Raw genomic sequence first — 25,739 nt, forward strand, 5'->3', positions numbered from 1 at the left:
TTTCAGACATTTTTATGTTCATTTTTAGACAACAAAAAACATTTGGGGCTCTATTTTAACAATGTAAATGCAAAGTCTAAAGGATTCCACTTTTGCTATTTTAAGGACTGAAAAATATGGTCTGTGTGCCAGTGCATGGTCTAACATGGTTGAGCTTATTCTCTTAATGAGTTATGGGTGTGTTTTGAGCATAATGTGCATTAAACTAATCAGAGTCTCATCTCATTCCCTTTAAGAGTCAGTTGCGTTGTGCATTTGCTATTTACAAGGCAGACTTTGTATGTGGAAAAACTGAAAGCTTCAATAATTAAACATTTTAATCCTTATTTTTTTCCATATGTAAAGATATTTGTGTATTGCTTTACATCCGAGGTGTATCAAGCAATGTGTATGCATGTTATGGACCTACATAGGCGCATAACTAATGAGCTCTTTAAATTACAAAAACTCTGCACCATTAACTTTAGACCAGCTTTTTGTTGGTCACTGGTGCAGTCTATTTCAGTTGCCTCAAAATAGTAATGTGCAAACAATGCACCTTAACACACCTCCTTTTCAGCCCATGAGTCAATTAAGTGGCACAAATGGATTTACTGTTTAAACAATAAAAACAATTAAAACAATCTGAAAATAGCAAAAAAATCACGTCCAACGCGCCTTATGCCGTATTGCGACAGGTGTATGATAGGGCCCTTGAAATCTATAAAAAAAATTCTATATTTGGCAAAATAACACTGATTTGGAAGAAATGTTATCAGACAATTATTGAATAAAGCAAAACCCTTATGTAGTAAATCTAGAAAACAGATCATATTCAAGTGGTTACTTACCTTTCCCTATAACTTTGAATTGTTTATATATATATATATATATATATATATATATATATATATATATATATATATATATATATATATATATATAATATGAGGTGGCTCGGGCATCTGTTTCGGATGCCTCCTAAACGCCTACCTAAGGAGGTGTTCCAGGCATGTCCCACCGGAAGGAGGCCTCGGGGAAGACCCAGGACACGCTAGAGGGACTATGTCTCTCGGCTGGCCTGGGAACGCCTCGGGATCCCCCCGGAGGAGCTGGAGGAAGTGTCTGGGGAGAGGGAAGTCTGGTGTTCTCTCCTAAGACTGCTGCCCCGGAGACCCGTCCTTGGAAAAGTGGCAGAAAATGAATGAATGAATGAATTAATATATATATATATATATATATATATATATATATATATATATATATATATATATATATATATATATATATATATATATATATATATATATATATATATAAATATGAATATAAATATAATAAGTGTGTGTGTGTGTGTGTGTGTGTGTGTGTGTGTGTGTGTGTGTGTGTGTGTGTGTGTGCGTGCGTGCGTGCATTCTGTCACTTCTTTTTCTAGATTCGATTGGCACGTGTTACCCTGGTCAGTTCCAGTGTCCAGACCATCGCTGCATCGACCCCAATTACGTGTGTGATGGAGACAGAGATTGTGCTGATGGTGCAGATGAACAAGGCTGTGGTAAGAGCTCTTAAGAGGTTTAAATGAATGGTTAACTCAAAAATGTACTGTAATGCTTAATTTTTACTCGCCTTCAGGTCAAATTGCGATTATCTAAGGAGATTAACAGAATTGTATTTAATTGAATTATTTTACTAGAAAAACCTCTTGAGATTTGTAATTTCTTCCAGGAGTGTCCTGGATGAACAAACAATAAATATCATAGACAACATCAAAATAAATCAATACAAAATATGATTAAATTAATACACCATATAATGGTACCACAAAATAAGTTAGTCCCTGTCTTATTAAGCGATTTACCGAATGAATGAAATGATTTGTTCAAAACAGCGGATTCATTTAGAATTAAAGTGTATTAATGGATGGTTCATTGGATCAGTGACTCAATTGATTTGTTCATATTCATTCATCCAGATGTAATCCTGCACACAGTACTTTTCATAGTTACCAAATATGCAACCATATACCTTGTAGTGTATATTATGGAATACAAAATAAAAATGTTTTGCCTTGTTTATTTTAATATGAGTGTTTCTTGTTCTACTGCTCGCCAGTGTACAACTGCACAGCCTATGAGTTTAAGTGTGCAAACGGCCATCAGTGTGTGAACTCGTACTACAGATGTGACGGCGTTTTTGACTGCAATGACCGCTCTGATGAATCTGGTTGTCGTAAGTATATTAGACTTGCTCCAAACATGTTTAAGTTTTTATTGTTTACCGTTGAACACAAAAGAAGACATTTTGAAGAATGCTGGAAACTGTAACCATTGACATCCATAGTTGGAAAAACAAATACTATGAAAGTGATGGCAGAATTGTCGTTTGTGAGTGAGTTATGTCTTTAATGAATCTTATGAACTTCAGAAAGCTTGTATTATATTTATCATGACCTTTTGACCCCTCCAGCCACTAGGCCTCCGGGCATGTGCCACCATGAGAGTGAGTTTCAGTGCCAGTCGGACGGCAGCTGTGTGCCAGTGAACTGGGAATGTGACGGTCATCCGGACTGTGAGGACGGTTCAGACGAGCACCACGCGTGTCCACCGCGCACCTGTCCCACCACGCAGTTCCGCTGCGACAACGGCAACTGTGTTTACCGCGGCTGGATCTGCGATGGAGATAATGACTGTCGAGACGGCAGCGATGAGAGAGACTGTCCCACCCCACCGTTCCGCTGTCCCAGCTGGCAGTGGCAGTGTCCTGGACACAGTGTGTGTGTGAACCTCAGCAGGGTGTGTGACAACACTCCAGACTGTCCCAACGGAGCTGACGAGTCCCCGCTCTGCAGTAAGTCCTGACTTCTGTTTGACTGCAGATTTACAGCAGTATTCAAGACGATGAAGAAGTTTCCATTTATTTGAGCAAATATAACAGTAAAGATGGCAGTATTATAAAATGTTTTGGTAAATTGGCTGTTTTTGTTGGAATATTTTTCAAATGTAATTTATTCCTGTGATGCAAAGGCCTTTTTTAGTGTCTTTAGTGCCGCAAGTTCATTCAGAAATATTCAAAACATTTATTTTTTATTGTAATTTTTAAGTTATCATTTATTCATGTGATTCCATTATTACTTTATTCCGGCTTTAGCATCACAAGCTCATTCAGATATGAGCAAAACAATTCTGATTTTCTTTAAATAAACATTTTAAAATGTTATTTATTCCTGTGATGCGAAGCCATTTCGTTACATTGTGATAGAGGTCTGCGCGGGAATAAATTTTTAGTCCCGCTCCCGCTAGGTTTTACTCCGCACCCGAGCGCTCCCGCTGTATATTCAGCTTGTGTTCACCTGCTGCCCGCCCCGACCGCTAAATTTAGATCTGGTTTCTGAGATAGCACATAAAACTGTAGGTTTTGCAAGGATTGTAGGCTAAATGTCTGTTTTGTTTGCACCTTTGTGATGAGACATGAGACATAATTTTAAAATATAATTGATTCCTTTGATGCGAAGTTGATTTTTTACATCATTACTCCAGTGTTTAGCAGCAGGCACCGGACATCACACGGATGTAAAATTGACGTTGGACTCCAACGTCAGACTAACTTTGAATTTTGGTTTTATATGAAAATCGACGTCAGAACCCAACATCAGTTTAAGGTTAGACTCCAACGTCAAGATGAGTACACAACATAAAATTGTTGTATGCATGTTATATCATGACGTTAAGCTGATGTTGGATTTTGGTTAGTTAATTAACCAACCAATTATCAATGCCAGCTGACGTCAGAAAATGACGTTAAATTATGGTCACCTGACAATGCAAATGATGTTGTGTATCTGCTGGGTAGTGTCACAAGTTCATTCAGAAACATAAAAATATTTGTACATGATTTTGTACATCATTAATACTGTCTTTAGTCTTTAGGGTCAAAAGTTAATTTAGAAAAATGCTAAAATAAATTCTGAATTTCTTTTTAAATGTAATTTTTAAAATGTCATTTATTTCTGTGCTGCAAAGATGTTTTTTTTACATCGTTACTCCGGTCTTTAGTGTCAGAAGCTAATTCAGCAACATTAAATACATTCAGAATTATTCTAAAATATAAATGTCAAAAATTTTATTTATTCCTGTTTTTTTTAGCATCATTATTAATGTTTAATAATGTTTAATATTTAGTGTCACAAGTTCATTCAGAAATTCTCACATTCTAATATGACTTGGTGATCAAAAAAACATTTTTAAATGTAACATTAAAGTTTTAATAATAACAATAACAATAAATATTTCTTGATCTTTTGTTTATTGATCGCCAAATCATATTAGAATATGAGAAATTCTTTTTTTTTTAAGTTCATATTTTATAGATATATTTTTCAGGGTGTTTTGATGATTAGTAAGTTAAAGGAATCACATTTGAAATGAGCATTATAAACAGTATTCATCACTGAAAAGAAATAATGAACATTAAATGGAATAAAACATTTGAAAAATATTTTAGCATTGCAATATTATTTTAAACGTCTGAAGTTGTATTTTTTCTTATGGAACATTAATATTTTATTTCAAAGTGCAAGTGGAAGTTATAAAAGCTTAAAATATGAATTCATACTATACCAGTATATATGTATGTGTGTGTATATATGTAAAATAATTTGATCCACACTGTAAGTTCATTTGAAGTACGTAAGTATCTTTAAATTAGATTGTTATCGGCTGATATAAGCATCTATATAGTTTTCTGTGCTAATCCAAAACCATGCTGTAAATGCTGTAATCTCACACTGAGCCCAGAACAATTATTCACATTGAAATATTCATAATGGATGTTTTTATTAATGTCAGTTCATGTGGCCAGTCAGCTGATTCCTGTACATGACGTATTACAGTATGCCGCCTGTGTTACAAATCCCAATGTGTCATCAAATCATGCATGTGTTTAGCTAATCTGAAAATTAACATTGAAATGATCTGTGATTTTCCTTCCATGTTGCCTTCCCTTCTCACAGATGAGCCTTTGCCAGGTAGGATAAATCCCTAATCACCCACAATCCTCTGCATGACACACTAATCTACCCCGTGTCGCCTGCTTTACTCACTAACCATACAGTTACCTTCAGAGTGTGGAAATGTGGCAAAATTGTGTGTTTATAGTCTAATAGATGCTTAGAGATGTAGTTTGTAGTACTCTTTTATGTTGTTTTAGTGTGTAGAAATGGTACACAACCACTCAATACCAGATTCAAAAATAGTTAAGAACAAATTTGAATGTTTGGGCTGGGCAATATTCATAATATATCTGCAACATCGTGAATATTATAATAATTCGATGAACTTTTTAAAATAATTATTCAATTTTCTTTGAGACAGTTTGTTTTTATGCAGTGTTTTTGAGTGTGTATGTGTAACACGGGGAGTGACAGAGACAACTGAGGTTTAGGATCCACGTGCAGGTTTATTCAAAGTCAGGGAAGCAATGGTCAACACAGGTGCAAACAGATGTATAAAGGCAGTCCAGAATCGTAGTCAAACACAGGCGAGAGGTCGGTAGACAAGCGGCAGACAAGGAGAAATGGAAACAAGGAACAAGACTAAGAGAAACGCGTTGTAATGTCACTTTACAGACAACAAGACTCGGCAATGGAAGTGAGAGTGTGCTGATTAAATAGTGTCTGTAATCAGTCTAGAAGCTGCATCAGCTGTGAGAGTCTAATCAGTGGAAATGAGGAAGCATGTGTGTGTGTGTGTGTGTGTGTGAACGGAGTGCATGTATGAATATGTAGTCCATGAATGGCGGATTTGTAGTCCATAGGTTATAGTGTGTGAGATCCAGCGATCTAGGAAGTTACGATCGCTGGTGATCGTGACAGTATGCATATAAAATGCTTGTATATCATTCTGTGGTCAGTTTATTTAGTAAAAACTAACATTATTTGGTGTTTTTACTATTTAATATATACTATTTTAAATTACATTTACTACAAATGGTCATTGATTGGTGTATTGGTCAATAATTACTTCATGAACTCTTGATTATTGGTCTTGCACGATCTATAATGTTGACAGAACTGTCTGTGTGGCTTTTTAAAGATAAATGTTTATTTCTATGTATTGCTTTTTGATGCATATAAAATAATTAAACATAATTCGCTATTTAGGGGAAAATATTGACTGTTTTTGCATTTAATATTTTGAATTTAATTGACAAAAATGGCTGTTTATGTCACCAAAAATAAGTAAATAATTTGAATGAAAATTAAACACTTCTTTAGGCTCTATTGTAACGATTGAGGTGCAGAGTCTAAAGCGCATGGCGCAAAAGCATTAAGGGCGTGTTCGAATCCACTTTTGCTATTTTAAGGATGGGAAAATAAGCATTGCACCCTGGTGCATGGTCTAACAGGGTTGAGCTTATTCTCTTAATGATTTATGGGTGTGTTTTGAGCATAACATGCAATAAACCAATTAGAGTCTCATCTGGCATTCCCTTTCAGTTGAGTCAGTTGCGTCTCGCCATGACGCATTTGCTATTTACATGCCGGAATTTGGAAGTGGAAATACTGAACGCTTCACTAGCGAGAAAACAGCAGACCATCTGCAGCGAGAGGATATAGAACGAGCCTCCTCCATTCAGCCTCTTTAGTTTCACTTTACTTTATGTTTACTCTTTATGCAAATTGTCATGAATAAACTGAAAAAAGCCCACTTTTAGTTGTTCAATGGTGCGGTCTATTTCAGTTTCTCAAAATAGCAATGAGCCAACACTGCGCCTTAACATCCCTCCTTTTAGACCGGCACACCCATGAGTCCACAAAGTGGCACAAATGGATTTGCTATTTAAACAACGTGGCGCAAAATGTGATAATTAGGCTTGCACTGGTCTGAAAATAGCAAGAAATCACGCCATACACGGCCTTATTGCGCAGAATAAAAACAAAGCACATTTTCAATACAATTTGTAGGCAATACAGTGTATGAAAATCATAAAGTACACCCATACACAGATCTCTCTTTTAAATGAAAACACTCTATAGCAGGGGTGTCCGAACTCGGTCCTGGAGGGCCTGCATAGTTTAGCTCCAACTTCCTTCAACACACTTGCCTGGAAGTTTTAAAGTTCGGCCCAAATCGCATACTTATGCACTATTCTACGTCATTTTGTAGTTTAAATTGTGTAAGTAGTGCATTCACACTAAAAATAATAAGTGCACTTTAATTACCCGGATGATGCACTCATTCAACCGGTAAAATGAAGTGTGGAATGTTGGACACTTCACACACTTAATAGTCGGAGCTATCAGGCGCACATGTTGGGTTACTTTATTCATTTTGGATTGTGAACGCAGTATTCTCATACAAGAGTGATTATACTGCCTCCTGATGGTGAATGCGGTTATACTCATGGCGAGTGCTATTTGGCACTTTGGTCATTTATTTCACTAATTCGGCGACCGTCAAACATTTTCAGGGGTTTGAATTTCCGCTTAGTAAAAAAAACATTAATGTTCCATTTGGGATGACACTACATACATATACTATGCTGTTTAGTTTGTAAGTGCATAAGTACATAGTGCATAAGTGTATAGTGTGACATTTAGGACACAGCTTTAGTATATCTAGAAAGAGCTTGATTAGATTATTCAGGTGTGTTTAATTGGGGTTGGAACTAAGATATGCAGGACACCGGCCCTCTAGGACCGAGTTTGGGCACCCCTGCTTTATAGGATGCTGTACAATAAGATATTTGCGAGCCTACAGTACATATCAAGCAGTACTAAAGTCAAAACTGGAGCTAATTTAGCAAAATAATTTTTTTTACGGCCAAAATAACACAAAGTCTTTCTCTAGAAGAAAAAATATTTTTGGAAATACTGTGAAAATTCCCTTGCTCTATTAAACAATGCTTGAGAAATATTTAAAAAATAATACATTTATAATAATTTTGCCCTCAACTGTACATATTTATTATAGGTGGGCATAGATGATTTTTTAAAATCTATATTAATCTCACTGTAATCTTGGAATTAATCTAGATTAAAATGGCTCATTTGAATTCTGCCGAAGGCATTCAGAATATGTGTGCTACCTAAATAATGACTAAAAGTAAGTCTTTGAAAATGGGTTTCTCAAGCCAGGTGGCGCATTAGACCAGGGGCTCATCTCCGGTTTCCAAAATGCATCAGAAACTGCTTGAGAAACTGTTCTACTATGATAATTGGTGATGAAAATAAATGATGTTCAATAAGATGTACTTGAGTTTACTAACTGTTTATTCAGTTATTCAGTCCTTACTCCTTATTTGCGTCTAATACCCCAGTTTGTCACGGGGGCGTGAATGAAATGTTCATGAGTGAAGGTGAAACTGCCGAACTGCAGTTAAAGTCACCCAAAATTACAGGAAACTCTTATATGAAAGCACTTCACGTAAACACCTTAATTATATTATTCTCTATTAAGGATTACAGATGTCCATGTTAGCGTAGTCAGTATTGTCTTCAAAGTAAGTGAAAGATCCGGAAGGGCATCCTACTGATTTGATTCAGAAGGGCACTTGTTTGTCAGACGGCTCATCGGTCAGGTATACATCCACGCTAAAATATCAAGGTGAAAGTCATCATAGCTTGCGTAGAATAGACCCAGCTCCCAACCCAACTTTGAGAATAGATTAACAGCGATATTTTTTTATCGTGCAATAAGAGTCTTGCGTTAACACAGCACATTGACGCCGATAACGGCCCACCACTAATATATATATTCAACGATAAATTGATATAAATATAAATGTTACTCATCTATGAGGTGCACTGTATATAATTAACACATATTTTAATCCATATTGCCCAGCCCTCACAGTAAACATCTCTTTTAATGGTTGTGTTAGCATGTTCCCAGAATACTGTCCATCTTCAAGCATGTCTATTCTTTGTATTCTCATTGATTCCCACCATCTCTGCCTTGCTGTAGATCAGGAGAGCTGCTCGGACAATAATGCGGGCTGCACTCACGGCTGCATCCAGGGCCCGTTCGGAGCCCAGTGCACGTGTCCCATGGGCTTCCAGCTGAGCAACGACTCGAAGACGTGTGAGGACATTGATGAATGTCACCCACCAGGCGTCTGCAGCCAACACTGCTTCAACGAGAGAGGCTCCTTCCGCTGCCACTGTCAGGATGGATACATGCTGGAGGCAGACGCACGAACATGCAAAGCCTCGGGTTTGTGTTTTCTTATTTCTGACAGATATTAGTAGTCCTGGACAGGCTCCAGAGGCCAACTGGACCACTCGGGTTACCACAGATAAGACACTTACTGTACACTGCTAATCAAATTATTTTTTTGATGTTTTGAAATGGGCTTATTCTGCTCAACAAGGCTGTATTTAATTGATCAAAAGTACAGTGAAAATTGTATAATTGTAAATAAGGATGCACCGATACCATTTTTTTTTGCAACCGATCTGATCCCGATACCAAAATTCTAAGTATCGACTGATACAGATCCGATCCCCATACTGTGCCATTTTTTTAAACAAATACAGTTTCTATAGTTCTGGTGTTAAACTCAAATAATATATCTTCTTTAGTAAAAATAACAGACCTATAGGCCTTCTGTATATGACAGACGGCACAATCTAACTAAAAACATGATGTTTGCTGTAGGCTACATTATTTAAGCATTTGTTGATGACATTAGCTATATTTCCATCCAAAAATGCGAATGAACTTTATGCGCAAAACTGGATTATCGCATAAAAGACGTGCGAATAAAGCAGCGTTTCCATCCATTGAGTCAAAGCGAACAAAATCGTCACTTCCTGATCAACTGGCGCCAAATATCAACAGTAAAAACTGAATTTACCACGGTAGGAGAAGCTGCGTCAATCTTTTCTTGATCTAATAAATGACTTGCGCCTCAGAAGGCAATCCTGACACGCAGTGAACGCTCGGTGGCGTTTGAAGGTGTCAGACGCGGAGCACAGACGCTCTTGATTCTGGAGGTCATTAATAATATAATAAAACTAATACTGAAACGGTAAGACGTTTTAGAATGACATTACAGATGTTTTACAGTGTGCTCAGCCTGCTGGTGTGTCCATTTACACACACATTTTTTATTTATTTATTTTTTTTGTATACTTTATTGTCCTTCAAGGGGAAATTTTCTGTGGACTCACACAGCACATCAGCAGGTTCTGACATAATAACAATTAAAAATAAGTCAACATGCAAAAGAATTATATGCACTATTGATCAGTGTTCAACAGTCTGATTGACACTGGAATATAAGAGTTCTTCAGCTTCCAGAAATGATCAGATGTGCTCCAACATTAGGCACATTCAAATCAAGACTGAAAACACATCTGTTTAGCTGTGCCTTTACTAAATGAGCACTGTGCTACGTCCGACAGATCGCACTATTATGTTTTTCTCTTCTTTTTCATTCTTTTAAAACACATTTTATCTGTTTTTATTCTTATTTATTTTATTTTATTTTTTTTTTACCATTCTTCTTATTTTTTTTTATTTCTCTTATACTTGTTTCTTTTATTCCTGTTTATGTAGAGCACTTTGAATTGCCACTGTGTATGAAATGTGCTATATAAATAAACTTGCCTTGCCTTGCCTTGTTCCACTTCCAGCGGAAATTTCTGTATCTTCTACCAGAAGGTAAAAGATCGTAAAGTGGAAAGAGTACATGAGATGGGTTACTTAATATTCTTTTCGCTTCATTCAGAGTGAATTGCTTGTAGAGTGTTTGTATACTAGTAAATATTTCAGATCCTATTAGTCTTGTAGCAATTCTGATAGTATTGAAAATGTTTGATTTCATATTTACAGAAAGATTGCCATACCATGTAGATAGACCATACCTGATAACACTTTCAAATGCAGCTTGATAAAATAAGTACATGATTTGATCATCACATGATCTCCTATAACAAAGTCACATGACCTTTTTATTGCGCATATTTGTGCGGTAAAAGTGTTTCCATCATAGTTTATGCGCATCTTATCTTATCGAATATAAAGTTTATCCTACTCAGTTATGCCCATAAGTTTTTATGCGCATTTTCAAAATTTATGCGCATCATGGCGTTTCCATCAACCGTTTTTTTATGCGCATATGCAAAAATGCACATAAAAATAGGTGGATGGAAACATAGCTAATGATATGATCTGTTGTGGTCCATCTTATGTTTCCTTTTTTAATATTAAGATTTTTCTTTGAAACCTGTAATAGGCTACACCTAATCGTTGGTAAAATAACCAGCCTTTTAGCATAGCCTGATATTTTCCTGCAAGTGTGAAGCAGACTAAAGTAAACCTCAGTGTAACATAACACACATATAACGAATATATGCTGCTTAAGAAGTATTTATTATTATTACTATCAGCGTTTTAAACACTGTTGGACTGCTTTATATATTTTCAGTTCAAAAATACCATTAAAATGCATGTATTTATATTTAATAAGGACACATTATGTTGCTTTACAGTTGTTCAAGAGGAAAAGTAAAGACATTTAAAATGTTAAAAGAAATTGTTTAAATATTTATTTAACAAAATGACAAAAAAATTTCCAAAAACTGAACGGATTTATTGATCTACAGTGAATCAGTAACATTCACAAACTGTCTATGTGACATTTCTTTGATAAAATGCATTTTTATATAATATAAAAGTAATAAATATGATATCAAAAAGTTGATATAATAAATATAATGCTTTGATATAAATATGTGCAGGAAAAATATTGCATTTTATGACTTTCCATTGCTCTGTGGTGCACATGAATGTAAATAATTTATTATTATTATCATTTCTTCTGTCCATTTTAGTAAAACAATAAATACATTGATATTGTCATACAAACTGTAATGGTATATGGATAAATACCATTGAAAATCATCTAAAAATCATTAAAATATCATAGTTACCTATAATTTCTGATTTGTAATGGTATTTATCCATATACTATTACAGTTTTTGTGAAGTGAGTTTATAAAATAACACAATTTATTAACTGATTTTTACTGTACTGTACTGTTATTGTTTTCATGAAGATTTTACGTGAAAAAGATTTTAAAATTTTAATAATATTCAGATTTTTATTTATATAAATATATATTGTTTGTTTTGATAGTTCTGTGTTTTTGGGATGATATCATGTCTGTATAGTTTAAATTGATTTTATTTCAGTTTTAGTTTGTGATCTCTGACAGCTATTAGTGGACTGAAGCCATAATCGGGCTCCGGAAGCCAAAATAGACCCGGTCTGTTTTGGCCTCTCGGATTACCCCAGATAAGACAAATAACATATATGTCAGTCACAAACTTTCTTTTGGGGTAATTAGGCGGTAATCACCAAACAAAGGCTTGTTTATAAGCTCTGCCTCTGACAAGAGCCCATTCCCTTCAGATAGCCTGCTGAAAAATGCTGTCATCCGATATATCTCGTCTTCTTTCTCAATGTTTTCTCTATCCTTCTGTTTGGCCACGTTAGAGACGTCGCACATACTTTTATAAGTGAGAGCTGATGCATGAAGAACGTTTGGATTAGCTTCTAGCCCTGTCAAAGTTATTTGATGTATCTTGAGATATGCACGATCATTGAGTGTTTTGAAATCTAAGCAGATACTGGCATAAAATATGAGGCATGAAATGTGCACACTGTGGCATGCAGTCTTTAGTCTATAAAGCTTGAATGAATAATTATAAACTGTAATTTTTGTCCAGTAAAATGTAGTATATTATAAATATTAAAATGAATGGATTTGAATGGCTTTTTAAAGAAAAGATTTAATAATATGGCTTAACATTTTCATCAGTACACTTTTATTTGTGTTATTTCGTAGTTTTATGGATTGAATAGTTCTGAAATGTGCATTAGGTGCATTAAGTGATTGCAAAAATAATGAATCAATCAATAAATAAAGGGGTGGCTCAGTGGTTGAACATATGCTAAATATACATATGCTGAAATAGTTATCGGTTCACTCTGCTGTGGCAACCCCTAATAAATAAGGGACTAAGCCGAAGGAAAATGAATGAATAAATATATAAATATTTGTACATAAAATAAATAAATTAAAATAATTCACAATATTCAGTGTTCAAATTTTGAGATTATATATTTTTAAAAATATAATATAAAATTATAAAATTTTTTATATATTTTAGAAATGAATCATTTTAGTGTCCAAAAACTGACACAATTTCTCCAAAGTGGCAATTAAGGATCTATTTCTAATAAAAGCGGCTCTTTTGGACTCAACATTCACTTGAAAAAACAAATCAACGTATTAGAGGGATTTTATTAGAGCATCAAATGACACTGAAGGCTAGAGTCTTAAAATTCAGCATTGCCTCATAGAAATGCATTACATTCGATCATAAATTTCAATATAAAATCTTAATTAAAAGTATATAAAAAGTAACTATTAAATTGTGCTAATATTTCTTTCTCAATCCGACAGGATCTCGAGAAGCCTTGCTCTTAGTGGCGAGTAGGAACCAGATTATATCTGATGACATCCTCGCCCAGCCCAACGCTATTCGCTCTCTAGTGCGAGACGGACGTAACATCGTAGCGGTGGATTTCGACTCAGTCACGGACCGTATTTACTGGTCTGACACCACGCAGGACAGAATATGGAGTGCTCACAAAAACGGGACTGACCGCACAGTGGTGAGCATCGCAAACGACACATCTACAATCAACATTAGCATCATCACACTGAAATATAATTTCTCTGCCCTGACAGATCTTTGACAGCGGAGTGACCGTCACTGAGAGCCTCGCCGTCGACTGGGTCGGCAGAAACCTGTACTGGACTGACTACATTCTGGAGACTATTGAGGTGTCCAAACTGGATGGCTCCCACAGAACGGTGCTGATCAGTGAAAACGTGACCAACCCAAGGGGTCTGGTAGTGGACCCTAGAAACAAGTAAGACATGCTGCTTTACAACTGTCTGCCATGTGGATCCAAAGGCCATTTTTTGGGCCCTAGCATACTGTAAATGTGGCGCCAGTCGCTATGCAAGTGCTTTTTGCTAGCTTCAACCCAATGCAGGTATCATTTCCACATCCTGCACCACATTATTTTAACAGCAAATACCTTTGTACTCATTTGTGCTCCCATGGGTGTGTTAGTCTGAACTGTGTTAAGGCCAAGCCGCAACCTCCCGCTCTCCCTCAGCAAGCCAATACGGAAGTAACTGAAACTGCAATTCATCAAAATTCCGCTAGTCCTGGCTCCATAATAGAGCAAATTGCAATTGAGCCCACTGTTAGAATGGCCAACTTTACAGCAGAACAAAAGTTGTTTACAGCCTGATACAAAGAACAATTTTGGTTCATATAGCTATTATTACCCTCCATGACAACTGTGAGGGGGTGAATTTTTTTATAACTCATCCATTTCCTTTATATTAGGTTATATTAAGTTTGCATAATTAAGGGCGTGGCCACTTGAGTGACAGCTAGCTGAATCCAGCAGATTAGCCACTGATCTCGGCATATTCATCATATTTTTGTTTTGTTTTATGTGGCTTCACACAGTCAGCTGCCTTTTGGACTTATTTCTTACAATGATCAGATGATATGGGATGCTGTGTGCATTTAATTGTGCTCACAAACCATTCACGTGGTCTCTGTTTCCCATGTGAGTAAAGTTATATACTTATACACCATCTCTATAAATGTATTTGTTTTATTTAAGATCATTTATCATTAATATTTTTCTTTAGACCTGTAATGCACTCCAGAATGGGATAGATTGATTAGATGTAGGCTCTAGAACAGTCATCTGAAGCGTTATCATACAGTGTTATGCCTGGAGCTCATCAATAGTCTTGCATTTACTAACACAGACTATATTTGAAGTGTTTGGAAGTAATTCGCGTTTTCCTCCTGTAGAAAAACGTCATAAGAGCAATGCTTAGTGGCTCAATGTGTTACTACAGTGTTTTTAAAAGTCTAAACACTTTATTGATATAGTGTACAGCCAAGCACATGTGGTCAGAACACAAACGAGTTGCAGGTAATACAGTATCAAGCGTTTCTCCCAAAGTAAAGTCTGTCTGCCAGGTCTAAGCAAAGTGCCAGCAGGTGTCTGTAGCTCCACTCACTCTCCGCCTCTTTGCCCTTGTTTGGTATCCCGCCGTGGGTGCGTTGACGATCGAACAAAATGGCGACGGTTGGCCGCCCCTACTTGTAGCTTCTTTTGCTGTGTTCAGAAACCTATGGGTGACGTCACGGATACTACGTCCATATATTTTACAGTCTATGGTTAAGGCGTGTCTTTGACATGGTTCTATTTTGAGGCAACTAAAATATACAACAACTCCAACTGTTGAGATAAAAAAAACTTGAAGAAAAAATTGAAAAAAAAAACAACAAGAAAAACCAAACAAAGTTGTGTTTGTCCTTATTTGACTCAATGTTTACAGTGTGCTATAAATATTTTTCCAATTTTTTTGTTATCCCTGCAGGACATATGCTTGTTATTAATGGTAGCAACATGATAACTCATGCTAACAAAATGTCTAAGATGCTTTAAACATCTAAAATTCAACTTGATTTTTTTTTTATTTTGAAATTGGTAGTAAATTTCACAGGTAATTCCAGAGTGTCACTGAATTAAGCATGAACATTTTAAGCAGTAACACTACAATATTTTTTGTTAGCTTGACTTAGCATCCTAGAAACGTGCAAAAAAGCCACTTCTATGTGAACGAACTAAAATATTAGTGCAAAGCGTGCTAGAAGCATGCAAATTCAAGTGACATTTAAACATGCAAAGGTTTTCTAAAAAACTGTGTTTGTAAAGTAGACACTGGGCTTCCATTTATAAGGTTTTCTATGCTCTATAGAGTCATTTTGAAAACGTAATTTTATGCAGACACTAACATGAGATGTCTCGTATTAAAAATGTATTCGATTGGGAATTGGTTGAAAAAATGTCTTTTGTATTTATTTCAGCACTCACCTGATGTTTTGGACGGACTGGGGCAGGAATCCTCGTATTGAGAGAGCCAGTATGGATGGCAAGTTAAGGACCACAATCATCAGCAACAAACTCTACTGGCCCAATGGCTTGACAATTGACTACCCCAACAGTCTACTATACTTTGCTGATGCTTATCTAGACTTTATAGACTACTGCGATTACAATGGAAAGAACCGAAAACAAGTACTGGCCAGTGATTTGGTGAGACCTTTTGTTTTATACACTAATTTTTGTGTTTACATGTAAGGTTCTATACAAAGGGTGCATTTTAAAAACATTTTTGCCTCATTTATCTTGTTAAAACATCCATTAATTAAGATGCATTTACATTAACATACAATAAGAAAAGCTTTCTGAAAATGTTATTAAAATTAATTGAGAAATATTGCTTAAAACAAGCACAACTATTTGTTGGTGGGGTAAGAAAAATAAACAGATTGCCCCTTACTGACAACAAAAAAGTTGCATTCATTAACGCATGAAACATACTGTAAGCTCTCAACATAATTAACAGTTGTGTTTTCATATCTGGATGAAGTATGTCTCTGTACTATCTTACTTGTGAATAAATAAAACACCTCTTGTTTCTCAATGGAAAGGTACTGCAACATCCCCACGCAATTACCATTTTTGAGGATTTTGTCTATTGGACCGACAGATACGTCAACCGCGTGATCCGGGCCAACAAGTGGCACGGACAGAACCAATCGGTGATGCTGTATAATCTGCCCCAGCCAATGGGTCTGGTGGCACTTCACCCGGCTAGACAGCCAGCAGGTACCACACTTTACTACTATGTGTGTACAAAAAATTTCACAGAGGTATTTCTTTCTTAATTTAATCTCTGTATAACACTTTTCACAGTGCAAATCTCTCTCAGACAAACCTGTTAGTTGCTGAAAAAGTTGTCAATCCAAAAATAACATCTTTTAAACAACCTTTCACCGTTGAATCATGAACAATACATCCAAGAACACGTTAAAGGGGTCCTATTGTGCCCTTTTTTTTTACAAGATTAATATATGCCATGAGTGTTTCCAGAATATGTGAAGTTTCAGCTCAAAGTACCCCAAGAATCATTTAATATGCCATGCTGTAAATCCAAAAATGCATTTTTTCATGCATCTGTTTAAATGCAAATAAACTTCTGACCCTGCCCCCTTTTTAGAAGAGGGCGGAGCCTTTAAAGCATGTGTTTTAAAGCCTTGTACGTTTAAACTTTGGATATTTGGCTTTCTGAACTATTCAAGGCAACAATTAATAATAAGTTAATCAGGTTTCAACTAATTTTTAAAGTTTAACTTATATTTTTAGTCCGTTTAATTGATGTAAGTTGGGATGACTAGAAAAGTACATTTGATTAAACTAAAAAAATTTCAGCATTCATTTTACAGTGCAGATGTCACTAAATTCTCTTTAATTTCATCTGTCAAATGTTCATAAGATTATATCAGAAACACTATGTTGGTTCTCTCTGTGAATGTAAACCGCTTGAGTAGAAATCTCATGTGTATTGGTATACAAGATCTGTGAAGCTGCGGCAACAACACTTTACTAACACAACTCAGTCTAGCTGTGTCCCCTTTTGAGTGGTTAAATTCAGGATATTGAAGACATTTAAGGGAGTCCAGAAACAATGTTACTGATATAGAGATTAACTTGGCTGTAGATGCTTTGCTGATCAATTTTATGCTCAAAAAGCAACATTACACAGTAAATGATGTGCACAAAGCATAATAGGATCCTTTTAAGAATTTGTTTTGTCTTCATCCTACAGGTTATAACCCATGTGACCCTCATTCAAGCCCATGCACTCATATCTGCCTGCTGTCAGCTGTTGGTCCCAGGTTTTACTCCTGTGCCTGTCCATCTGGCTGGACTCTCGCTGCTGACCAGTTCACATGCGCTAGAGGTATGAGATACATCCATTTATATGGGGTTTTATAGGCCAATTCTGAATTCCAGAGGGATGATAGCCAGTGAGATGCACAATACATTTAAGCAACAATTTTTGCATCAATATATCATAAATATCTCATTTCCTCAGGCTATGTTTCAATCCAAAATTTGAATATTGCATAAATAATTAGCAAATCAAATAAAAATACAAAAATAAAAATAAAATAAAAAATCTTCACTTGGAATGCCTCAATCAAGAGCAGACATTTTAGGCTTTTTAGTGTATGCATTGTTTTGAACAGAAAAGCTCTTCAACTCACTAGTCAGCTTTTACTGCGTTTACTACTAGTCATTTTGCTTACTTATCTTCCAAATGACACAAATGTTTTGTAGAGTTCAAGTAAAGACTGAAAGAGTTGTCAAAAGCGCTATGATTGTGGCGTTGATGCATAACTTTAAATTATGTAGGTTTTAAAATTCATTAAAAAATGTTGCTGATGAATAAAAAGACTAATTGTAGGTCAAGAACGTATTTTCTGAAAAGCAAATAGAAAAATCCCAACTCAGGCTTATTGGAAATATGTGACGAAGCCTATTTTTGCTAAATGCAAAATATGTTGCTCTAGATACATTTCATTGCACGTTTCAGCTGACTAGTCCACTAGAGGGCGCTGTGTACATTTTTGTAAATCTGAAATACGTTATTTAGGGTACGTTTTGTTGTACATTACAGATACAGTGTTCAGCATAATTAAGCACACAACATTTTAAAAAATGAACATTTTTATTCATTTCTCAGTGAAAATAGGCAATGTATTTTGGTGCATTTGAACAAAACATATTTATTAAACAGATATATTCATTAAAATAATATTTTAGTCACCAAACATATTTAGAAAGTGAAAGACAAAACAATTAAACTCAAAATCTCCTATTGCAAATCATATCAAAACTCATATTGCAAAATCATATCAAAACTCATATTGCAAAAAAAATTACAACCTACAAAATTTCAACTAAAATCTTTGCTTTTCTGATTTTTCATCTTTTTTAAATTTGTATTTAATATTTTTCTATAACATATACATTTGTCTGTACTAGTTTTTGGACCATATTCGTAAGTCTTTGTTAGATAAGCTCCAGATTTGGCTTCAGTATTGACTAATCTAATGTTTATGCACAAATATAAAATTGTATAGCTTGTACTTATATATGCTGAGCACTGTACATCTCCCTCCCACTGTACATCCATGAAAGGCAGGGCTTGTCTTACAGATCACCACCACTGACCTAAACCAAACCCAATAGTGTTTTCAAAAGCAAACAGAAGAGAAAGTGCACTGCAACTATGTAGTTTTACCTTGATTTTACATTACTTCAAAAAGTTGACCATATAGAGAAATATATATGAAGCAAACGTATTCGATTACAAATCATAATCAATAACATCAAGTTGTTTTGTGGTTCAATAATCCTTTATTCATATATTCCTATAAATATCATTAATGTGAGAAGGAAGGGCAGTTGTTGGCATCATACTGCCCCCTAGTGTTTACTTGACCATATTGTTACATTTTTAAAGATGTTTTAGTGGGATGCTGTAACATTTAAGGGAGACAGGTGTAATGTGTGCGACAGATCAAAGATGAGGCAGAATCAATTCTCTATTTAAGCTTTTACTCAGTAGTTGAAAATTATTGAACAGGAATTGGAGAGGAAAAAGAATTAAACAAACATTTAAAATTATCTTTAAACAAAAACAACGAGTGTAAGCCAAATCAAAGAAATTAACAAAACAAAACGATCCTTAAAACTAAAGTCTAAACTAGGCGTCAAAAATAAATACAAATAAATACCGAAATCTTCAGTGTATACGACACCCGAACTAAACTAATTAAAGCTACAAAACTCAAAATACACAACTGGCAAAACACTCAAACTAATCTAACAAACATCGATCTAAACTAAAACAAACCGGATAAATCGGTCAAAGTTTAGAACTACACAACAACCATCACATTATGTTACTTAAAGCCAACGAAGTTCAACAAGCAAACTCGAATTACCACAGTAAACTGAGATAAATCACTAAACAGCCGAAGCATAGCACAATCAAATTGCGTGGAGCACAAACGGTACGCCGAGGCAGAGCGCACATCACACACTGGTCTGTCGGGGCTTTAAATCCTGGCGGCTCATCCTGGGATTGGTGGAACCGACACAGTCATAATGATGATGGACAGAATGGTAAACCAATAAGAAACCTAAAGACTAAACAAGCAGAGAGGAGGGTAAAAAAGAAAAATAGACAAAGAAAACAGCAAACATAACAATATGTTTAAGTACCTTTTTATGATTTCACAAAACTGTAGCCTAAAATACTTATTTCCAATGAACCTGTGGGGAAAAACCATGCTACTTTTGCTGGAGATTGTTTCTGGTTTGGCCTACAAATGACCTCTGACCTTTTAAAACTCTACAGTCTAACAAGACTTTAATAAACATGCCATGGACAAGATAAATTAGTGCAATGACTTCAACAGTTATTCCTGCTTTTGGCTGTTTTAATGAATAATGCAAGCGAGTATGTCTTTAACGCTGGCCTCTGTCCATTTAATCTGCTTCACAGTGAATGAATGAAGCAGTCTTCTGTTAAAATTGGATATAGATTTCAGGGGAATGAAAACTTGTCAACAGAAACCCATTTTCGATTTACTAAGTAAGCTTCTTTGCTGAGACAAACATTTACTATTATAAAAGGCCTTAGCTCAGCTGACAGTAACGGATGAAAGCGCGCAAGAGGCCTTTAGTCTTAAGGAGCCCTTAACATTCTCTTAGGGCAAACCCTCAAGCTCGCTCAGGTTTCAGCCTTTGTTAGCACTGTCAAGCGTATTCTTCCATGAGAGTTTAACAATTAATCCAGACAAACGCTGATTGAATGGCCTGTTTATCGCAATCAACTGTGCTGACACTGCATGGTTTACTGGACCAGGCCTTTTTCACCAGTACCTCATTTCTGCAGGGCTAAAAGCAACGAGATGATACCTGTAGTCTGGGAATTTGGGCTTTTTTTGTGCTTAATTGCATTGAATGTACAGTTGAAGTCAGAATTATTAGCCCCCCTGAATTATTAGCCCCCCTGAATTATTAGCCCCCCTGTTTATTTTTTCCCCAATTTCTGTTTAACGGAGAGAAGATTTTCTTCAACACATTTCTAAACATAATAGATTTAATAACTCATTTCTAATAACTGATTTATTTTATCTTTGTCATGATGACAGAAAATAATATTTTTTCAAGACACTTCTATACAGCTTAAAGTGAAATTTAAAGGCTTAACTAGGTTAATTAGGTTAACTAGGCAGGTTAGGGTAATTAGGCAAGTTATTCTATAATGATGGTTTGTTCTGTAGACCAGTGTTTCCCAACCCTGTTCCTGGAGGCACACCAACAGTACATACTTTGGATGTCTCCCTTTTCTGACCCAATAACCTAAGGTGTTGGAGTCTCTTCTGATGTTATGATAAGTTGATTCAGGTGTGTTCGATTAGGGAGAGGTTGAAAATGTGGACTGTTGGTGTGCCTTCAGGAACAGGGTTGGGAAACACTGCTGTAGACTATCGAAAAAAAATTGCTTAAAGGGGCTAATAATTTTGATCCTAAAACAGTTTTAAAAAAATTTAAAACTGCTTTTATTCTAGCCGAAATAAAACAAATAAGACTTTCTCCAGAAGAAAAAATATTATCAGACATACTGTGAAAATTTCCTTGCTCTGTTAAACATCATTTGGGAAATATTTAAAAAAGAAAAACTAATTCAAAGGGGGTCTAATAATACTGACTTCAACTGTATACGTGCAGTAAACTGTACGTGCCGATATAATCAGATTACTAATATTAAAGTGTTCTTAAATAGAGGTACGCCTCATCAGTTAAGCTACAGTTAACGAAAACCATAAAACTAAAACCATTTTTCGCTCTTGAAATGGATAATATTAGTGTAAATATAATATATAATTTACTTGCATTTATTTAATTTCAGCTAGCTTTAAAAGAAATATTGTTTATTGTCATTGACAAACAATGTTGATATTTGAACTCACCAAAAACAATCGTGCTCATAACCCAACAAGACCCCCAGCCCTTTTTTAGAGCTGCATTCGAAATCAGATACTTCCATACTAGAGCTGTAATCGGACCATAAAAGTTAGGCCCGATACACTGAAAAAAAATATTCAAAGATGATTCCTTGGATTTACTCAATTTTTTTTTACGTTAAGTGGTTGTAAACAATTAATTTAAGCTGAATTTAAACAAACAAATTAAGTTGATCATTGCTCAGTTTAATTTGTTTGTTTAAATTCAACACAAATAAATTGTTTGCAACACTTTTTTCAGTGTAGTGTCCGAGCCCGACAAGTACATTTTGATTGACAGCATTTTAAAAGCCCGAACCCGTTTACTTTTAATCTACTTGCGCTACATTTTTGGGTGCTGAAACAAATAAATTGGGAAAATGGAAAAAAATATATACATGGGGACTATTAATTCACGAGAGCTAATAATTCTGACTTCAACTGTATGATGGTTTTTGCAGTTGAGGATCCTTTCCTGGTGGTGGTGAGAGACAGCATTATTTATGGCATCCCACTCAACCCTAACGAAAAGAACAATGATGCCATGGTACCAGTCGCCGGGCTGCTGAATGGATACGATGTTGACTTTGATGATGCTGAGCAGATGATCTACTGGGTGGAACATCCGGTAAACCATACATACTCAAAATAAATACGTATGTTTATATATTACATATACACAAGTGCAAACACAAGCAATAATTTTCTGGCTGCAGTTCACTTAATGGGCACCGGTGTCACTGATTGCAATATGTGTTGTCTAGTAAGGACTGTATAATTTCTCTTTGTAGGGGGAGATTCACCGGGTGAAGTCAGATGGTACCAATAGAACTGAATTCGCACCAGCAGCTATTTTGGGGTCTCCGGTTGGTCTGGCTCTGGACTGGATGTCTCAAAACCTGTACTACTCCAACCCCTCATCACAGGCTATAGAGGTCAGCAAGACCTGTGCTTGACAGAGTTGATGGCTATTTCGACAGTGTAAAAAAAAAAAACAATAATGTAGACTAGAAGGTTTTTTTTATATGCGTTTTTTTTATATACTAGAAGCATTCAATTATATATGGATTTATTTTCTGAATTCTTATTTGGTAACTTTATACTGCTAAATTGATTTGTATTGACTTTTTTATTGTATTTCTTATATCTTTGCTCTATATTTTAATATTACATCAATTACTATCGAACATTTATTTAATAGTTACATTACTTAATGCTGATATTTAAAAGGTATTCAAATATTTGCCTTTAAAAAAATTTTAACAGTGGTAACCAGCAAATGTTACCATGAATAAATGTGTACTTAATTCAACCTATAATAATAATAATAATAATAATAATAATAATAATAATAATAATAATAATAATAATAATAATAAAAATTATTATTATTATTATTATTGTTGTTGCTATTATTATTATTATTATTATTATTATTATTATTATGGTGGCTTGAAAAGCCAGCATACTGTTATCTATCTTAAACTTATTATTCTTCTTCTTCTTCTTCTTCTTCTTCTTCTTCTTCTTCTTCTTCTTCTTCTTCTTCTTCTTCTTCTGAGACTAATTTCTAAGTGTATCTCCTCCTAGGCCTTTCAAGCTACATACTTCAAACTTTCGTCAAACCTTCGAACTGGTCTGACTCGGGTTGCTATATCTTTTCTAACTGATCCGACCTTGGGTTTTCCGAAAAATGACCCAGAAAAATCCCAAAAGTCCCATTGACTTAACATTGGGTCAAACTTTGTGAGCTCCTAACTCTGCATCAGACTGTCCTACAGACTTCTAACTGGACTCATTTAACTCAGTCTAACCAGCAGCCAATAACTGATGACTATTAACTTACTAGCCACTCCCTAGCAACCACTTACAGCACCCTAGCAACTGTCCCATAGACTTTCATTGTAAAAGACTCCCATTTACTTAACATTGGATCAACCTTTGTGAGCTCATAACTCTGCATCAGACTGTCCTACAGACTAGAGTCTGGCCTCATTCAACTCAGTCTAGCCAGCAGCCAATCACTGATTACCTTTAAACTTACTAGCCACTCCCTAGCAACCAATTTCAGCACCCTAGCAACTGTCCCAGAGACTGTGACTAGCTATTCTAACACACGCTAACAGTTTAAACTTCGTACTGACATGCTAATCTTGCTAGAAAGGTGCTAGCAACACGATAGTGACATGCTAGTCATGCTAGTAACATGCTAATTCATGCTAGAATCATGCTAACAACATGCTAATTCATGCTAAAAACAAGCTGATTCATGCTAGAATCATGCTAGTAACATGCTAGTTACATGCTAATTAATGCTAGAATCATGCTAGAAACATGCTAATTCATGCTAGAAACATGCTAATTCATGCTAGAATCATGCTAACAACATGCTAATTCATGCTAGAAACATGCTAGTAACATGCTAATTCATGCTAGAAACATGCTAGTAACATGCTAGAATCATGCTAGTAACATGCTAATTCATGCTAGAATCATGCTAGTAACATGCTAAATCATGCTAGAATCATGCTAGTAACATGCTAATTCATGCTAGAATCATGCTTGTAACATGCTAATTCATGCTAGAATCATGCTAATAACATGCTAATTCATGCTAGAAACATGCTAATTCATGCTAGAATCATGCTAATAACATGCTAATTCATGCTAGAAACATGCTAGTAACATGATAATTAATGCTAGAAACATGCTAGTAACATGCTAATTCATGCTAGAATCATGCTAGTAACATGCTAATTCATGCTAGAATCATGCTAGTAACATGCTAATTCATGCTAGAATCATGCTAGTAACATGCTAATTCATGCTAGAATCATGCTAGTAACATGCTAATTCATGCTAGAATCATGTTAGTAACATGCTAATTCATGCTAGAATCATGCTAATAACATGCTAATTGATGCTAGAAACATGCTAGTAACATGCTAATTCATGCTAGAATCATGCTAGTTACATGCTAATCCATGCTAGAATCATGCTAGTAACATGCTAATTCATGCTAGAATCATGCTTGTAACATGCTAATTCATGCTAGAATCATGCTAATAACATGCTAATTCATGCTAGAAACATGCTAGTAACATGCTAGAAACATGCTAGTAACATGCTAATTCATGCTAGAAACATGCTAGTAACATGCTAATTCATGCTAGAATCATGCTAATTCATGCTAGAAACATGCTAGTAACATGCTAATTCATGCTAGAATCATGCTAGTTACATGCTAATTCATGTTAGAATCATGCTAGTAACATGCTAATTCATGCTAGAAACATGCTAGTAACATGCTAGTAATATGCTAGAATCATGCTAGAAACATACTAATTCATGCCAACAACATGCTAATTCATGCTAGAATCATGCTAGTAACATGCTAATTCATGCTAGAAACATGCTAGTAACATGCTAATTCATGCTAGAAACATGTTAATTCATGCTAGAAACATGCTAATAACATGCTAATTCATGCTAGAAACATGCTAGTAACATGCTAATTCATGCTAGAATCATGCTAGTAACATGCTAATTCATGCTAGAATCATGCTAATAACATGCTAATTCATGCTAGAAACATGCTAGTAACATGCTAATTCATGCTAGATTCATGCTAGTAACATGCTAATTCATGCTAGAAACATGCTAGTAACATGCTAGAAACATGCTAGAAACATGCTAATTCATGCTAACAACATG

The 25,739-nt window shown here is 35.4% G+C and overlaps 1 protein-coding gene across 1 annotated transcript in view; it reads left to right on the top strand.

Moving 5' to 3' along the window:
* Positions 1-25,739, top strand: part of lrp2a (low density lipoprotein receptor-related protein 2a) — a 262,973-nt gene that overhangs the window by 114,706 nt on the left and 122,528 nt on the right. Inside the window, 11 exon segments of the mRNA XM_056465930.1 lie at positions 1,415-1,534; positions 2,092-2,208; positions 2,446-2,826; positions 8,943-9,191; positions 13,454-13,665; positions 13,742-13,926; positions 15,963-16,191; positions 16,590-16,767; positions 17,768-17,902; positions 22,487-22,653; positions 22,817-22,960. Of these exon segments, the coding sequence (XP_056321905.1) occupies positions 1,415-1,534; positions 2,092-2,208; positions 2,446-2,826; positions 8,943-9,191; positions 13,454-13,665; positions 13,742-13,926; positions 15,963-16,191; positions 16,590-16,767; positions 17,768-17,902; positions 22,487-22,653; positions 22,817-22,960 (2,117 nt within the window).

Source organism: Danio aesculapii, chromosome 9 (assembly GCF_903798145.1).
Source record: "Danio aesculapii chromosome 9, fDanAes4.1, whole genome shotgun sequence".
NCBI classification, from domain to species: Eukaryota; Metazoa; Chordata; class Actinopteri; order Cypriniformes; family Danionidae; genus Danio; species Danio aesculapii.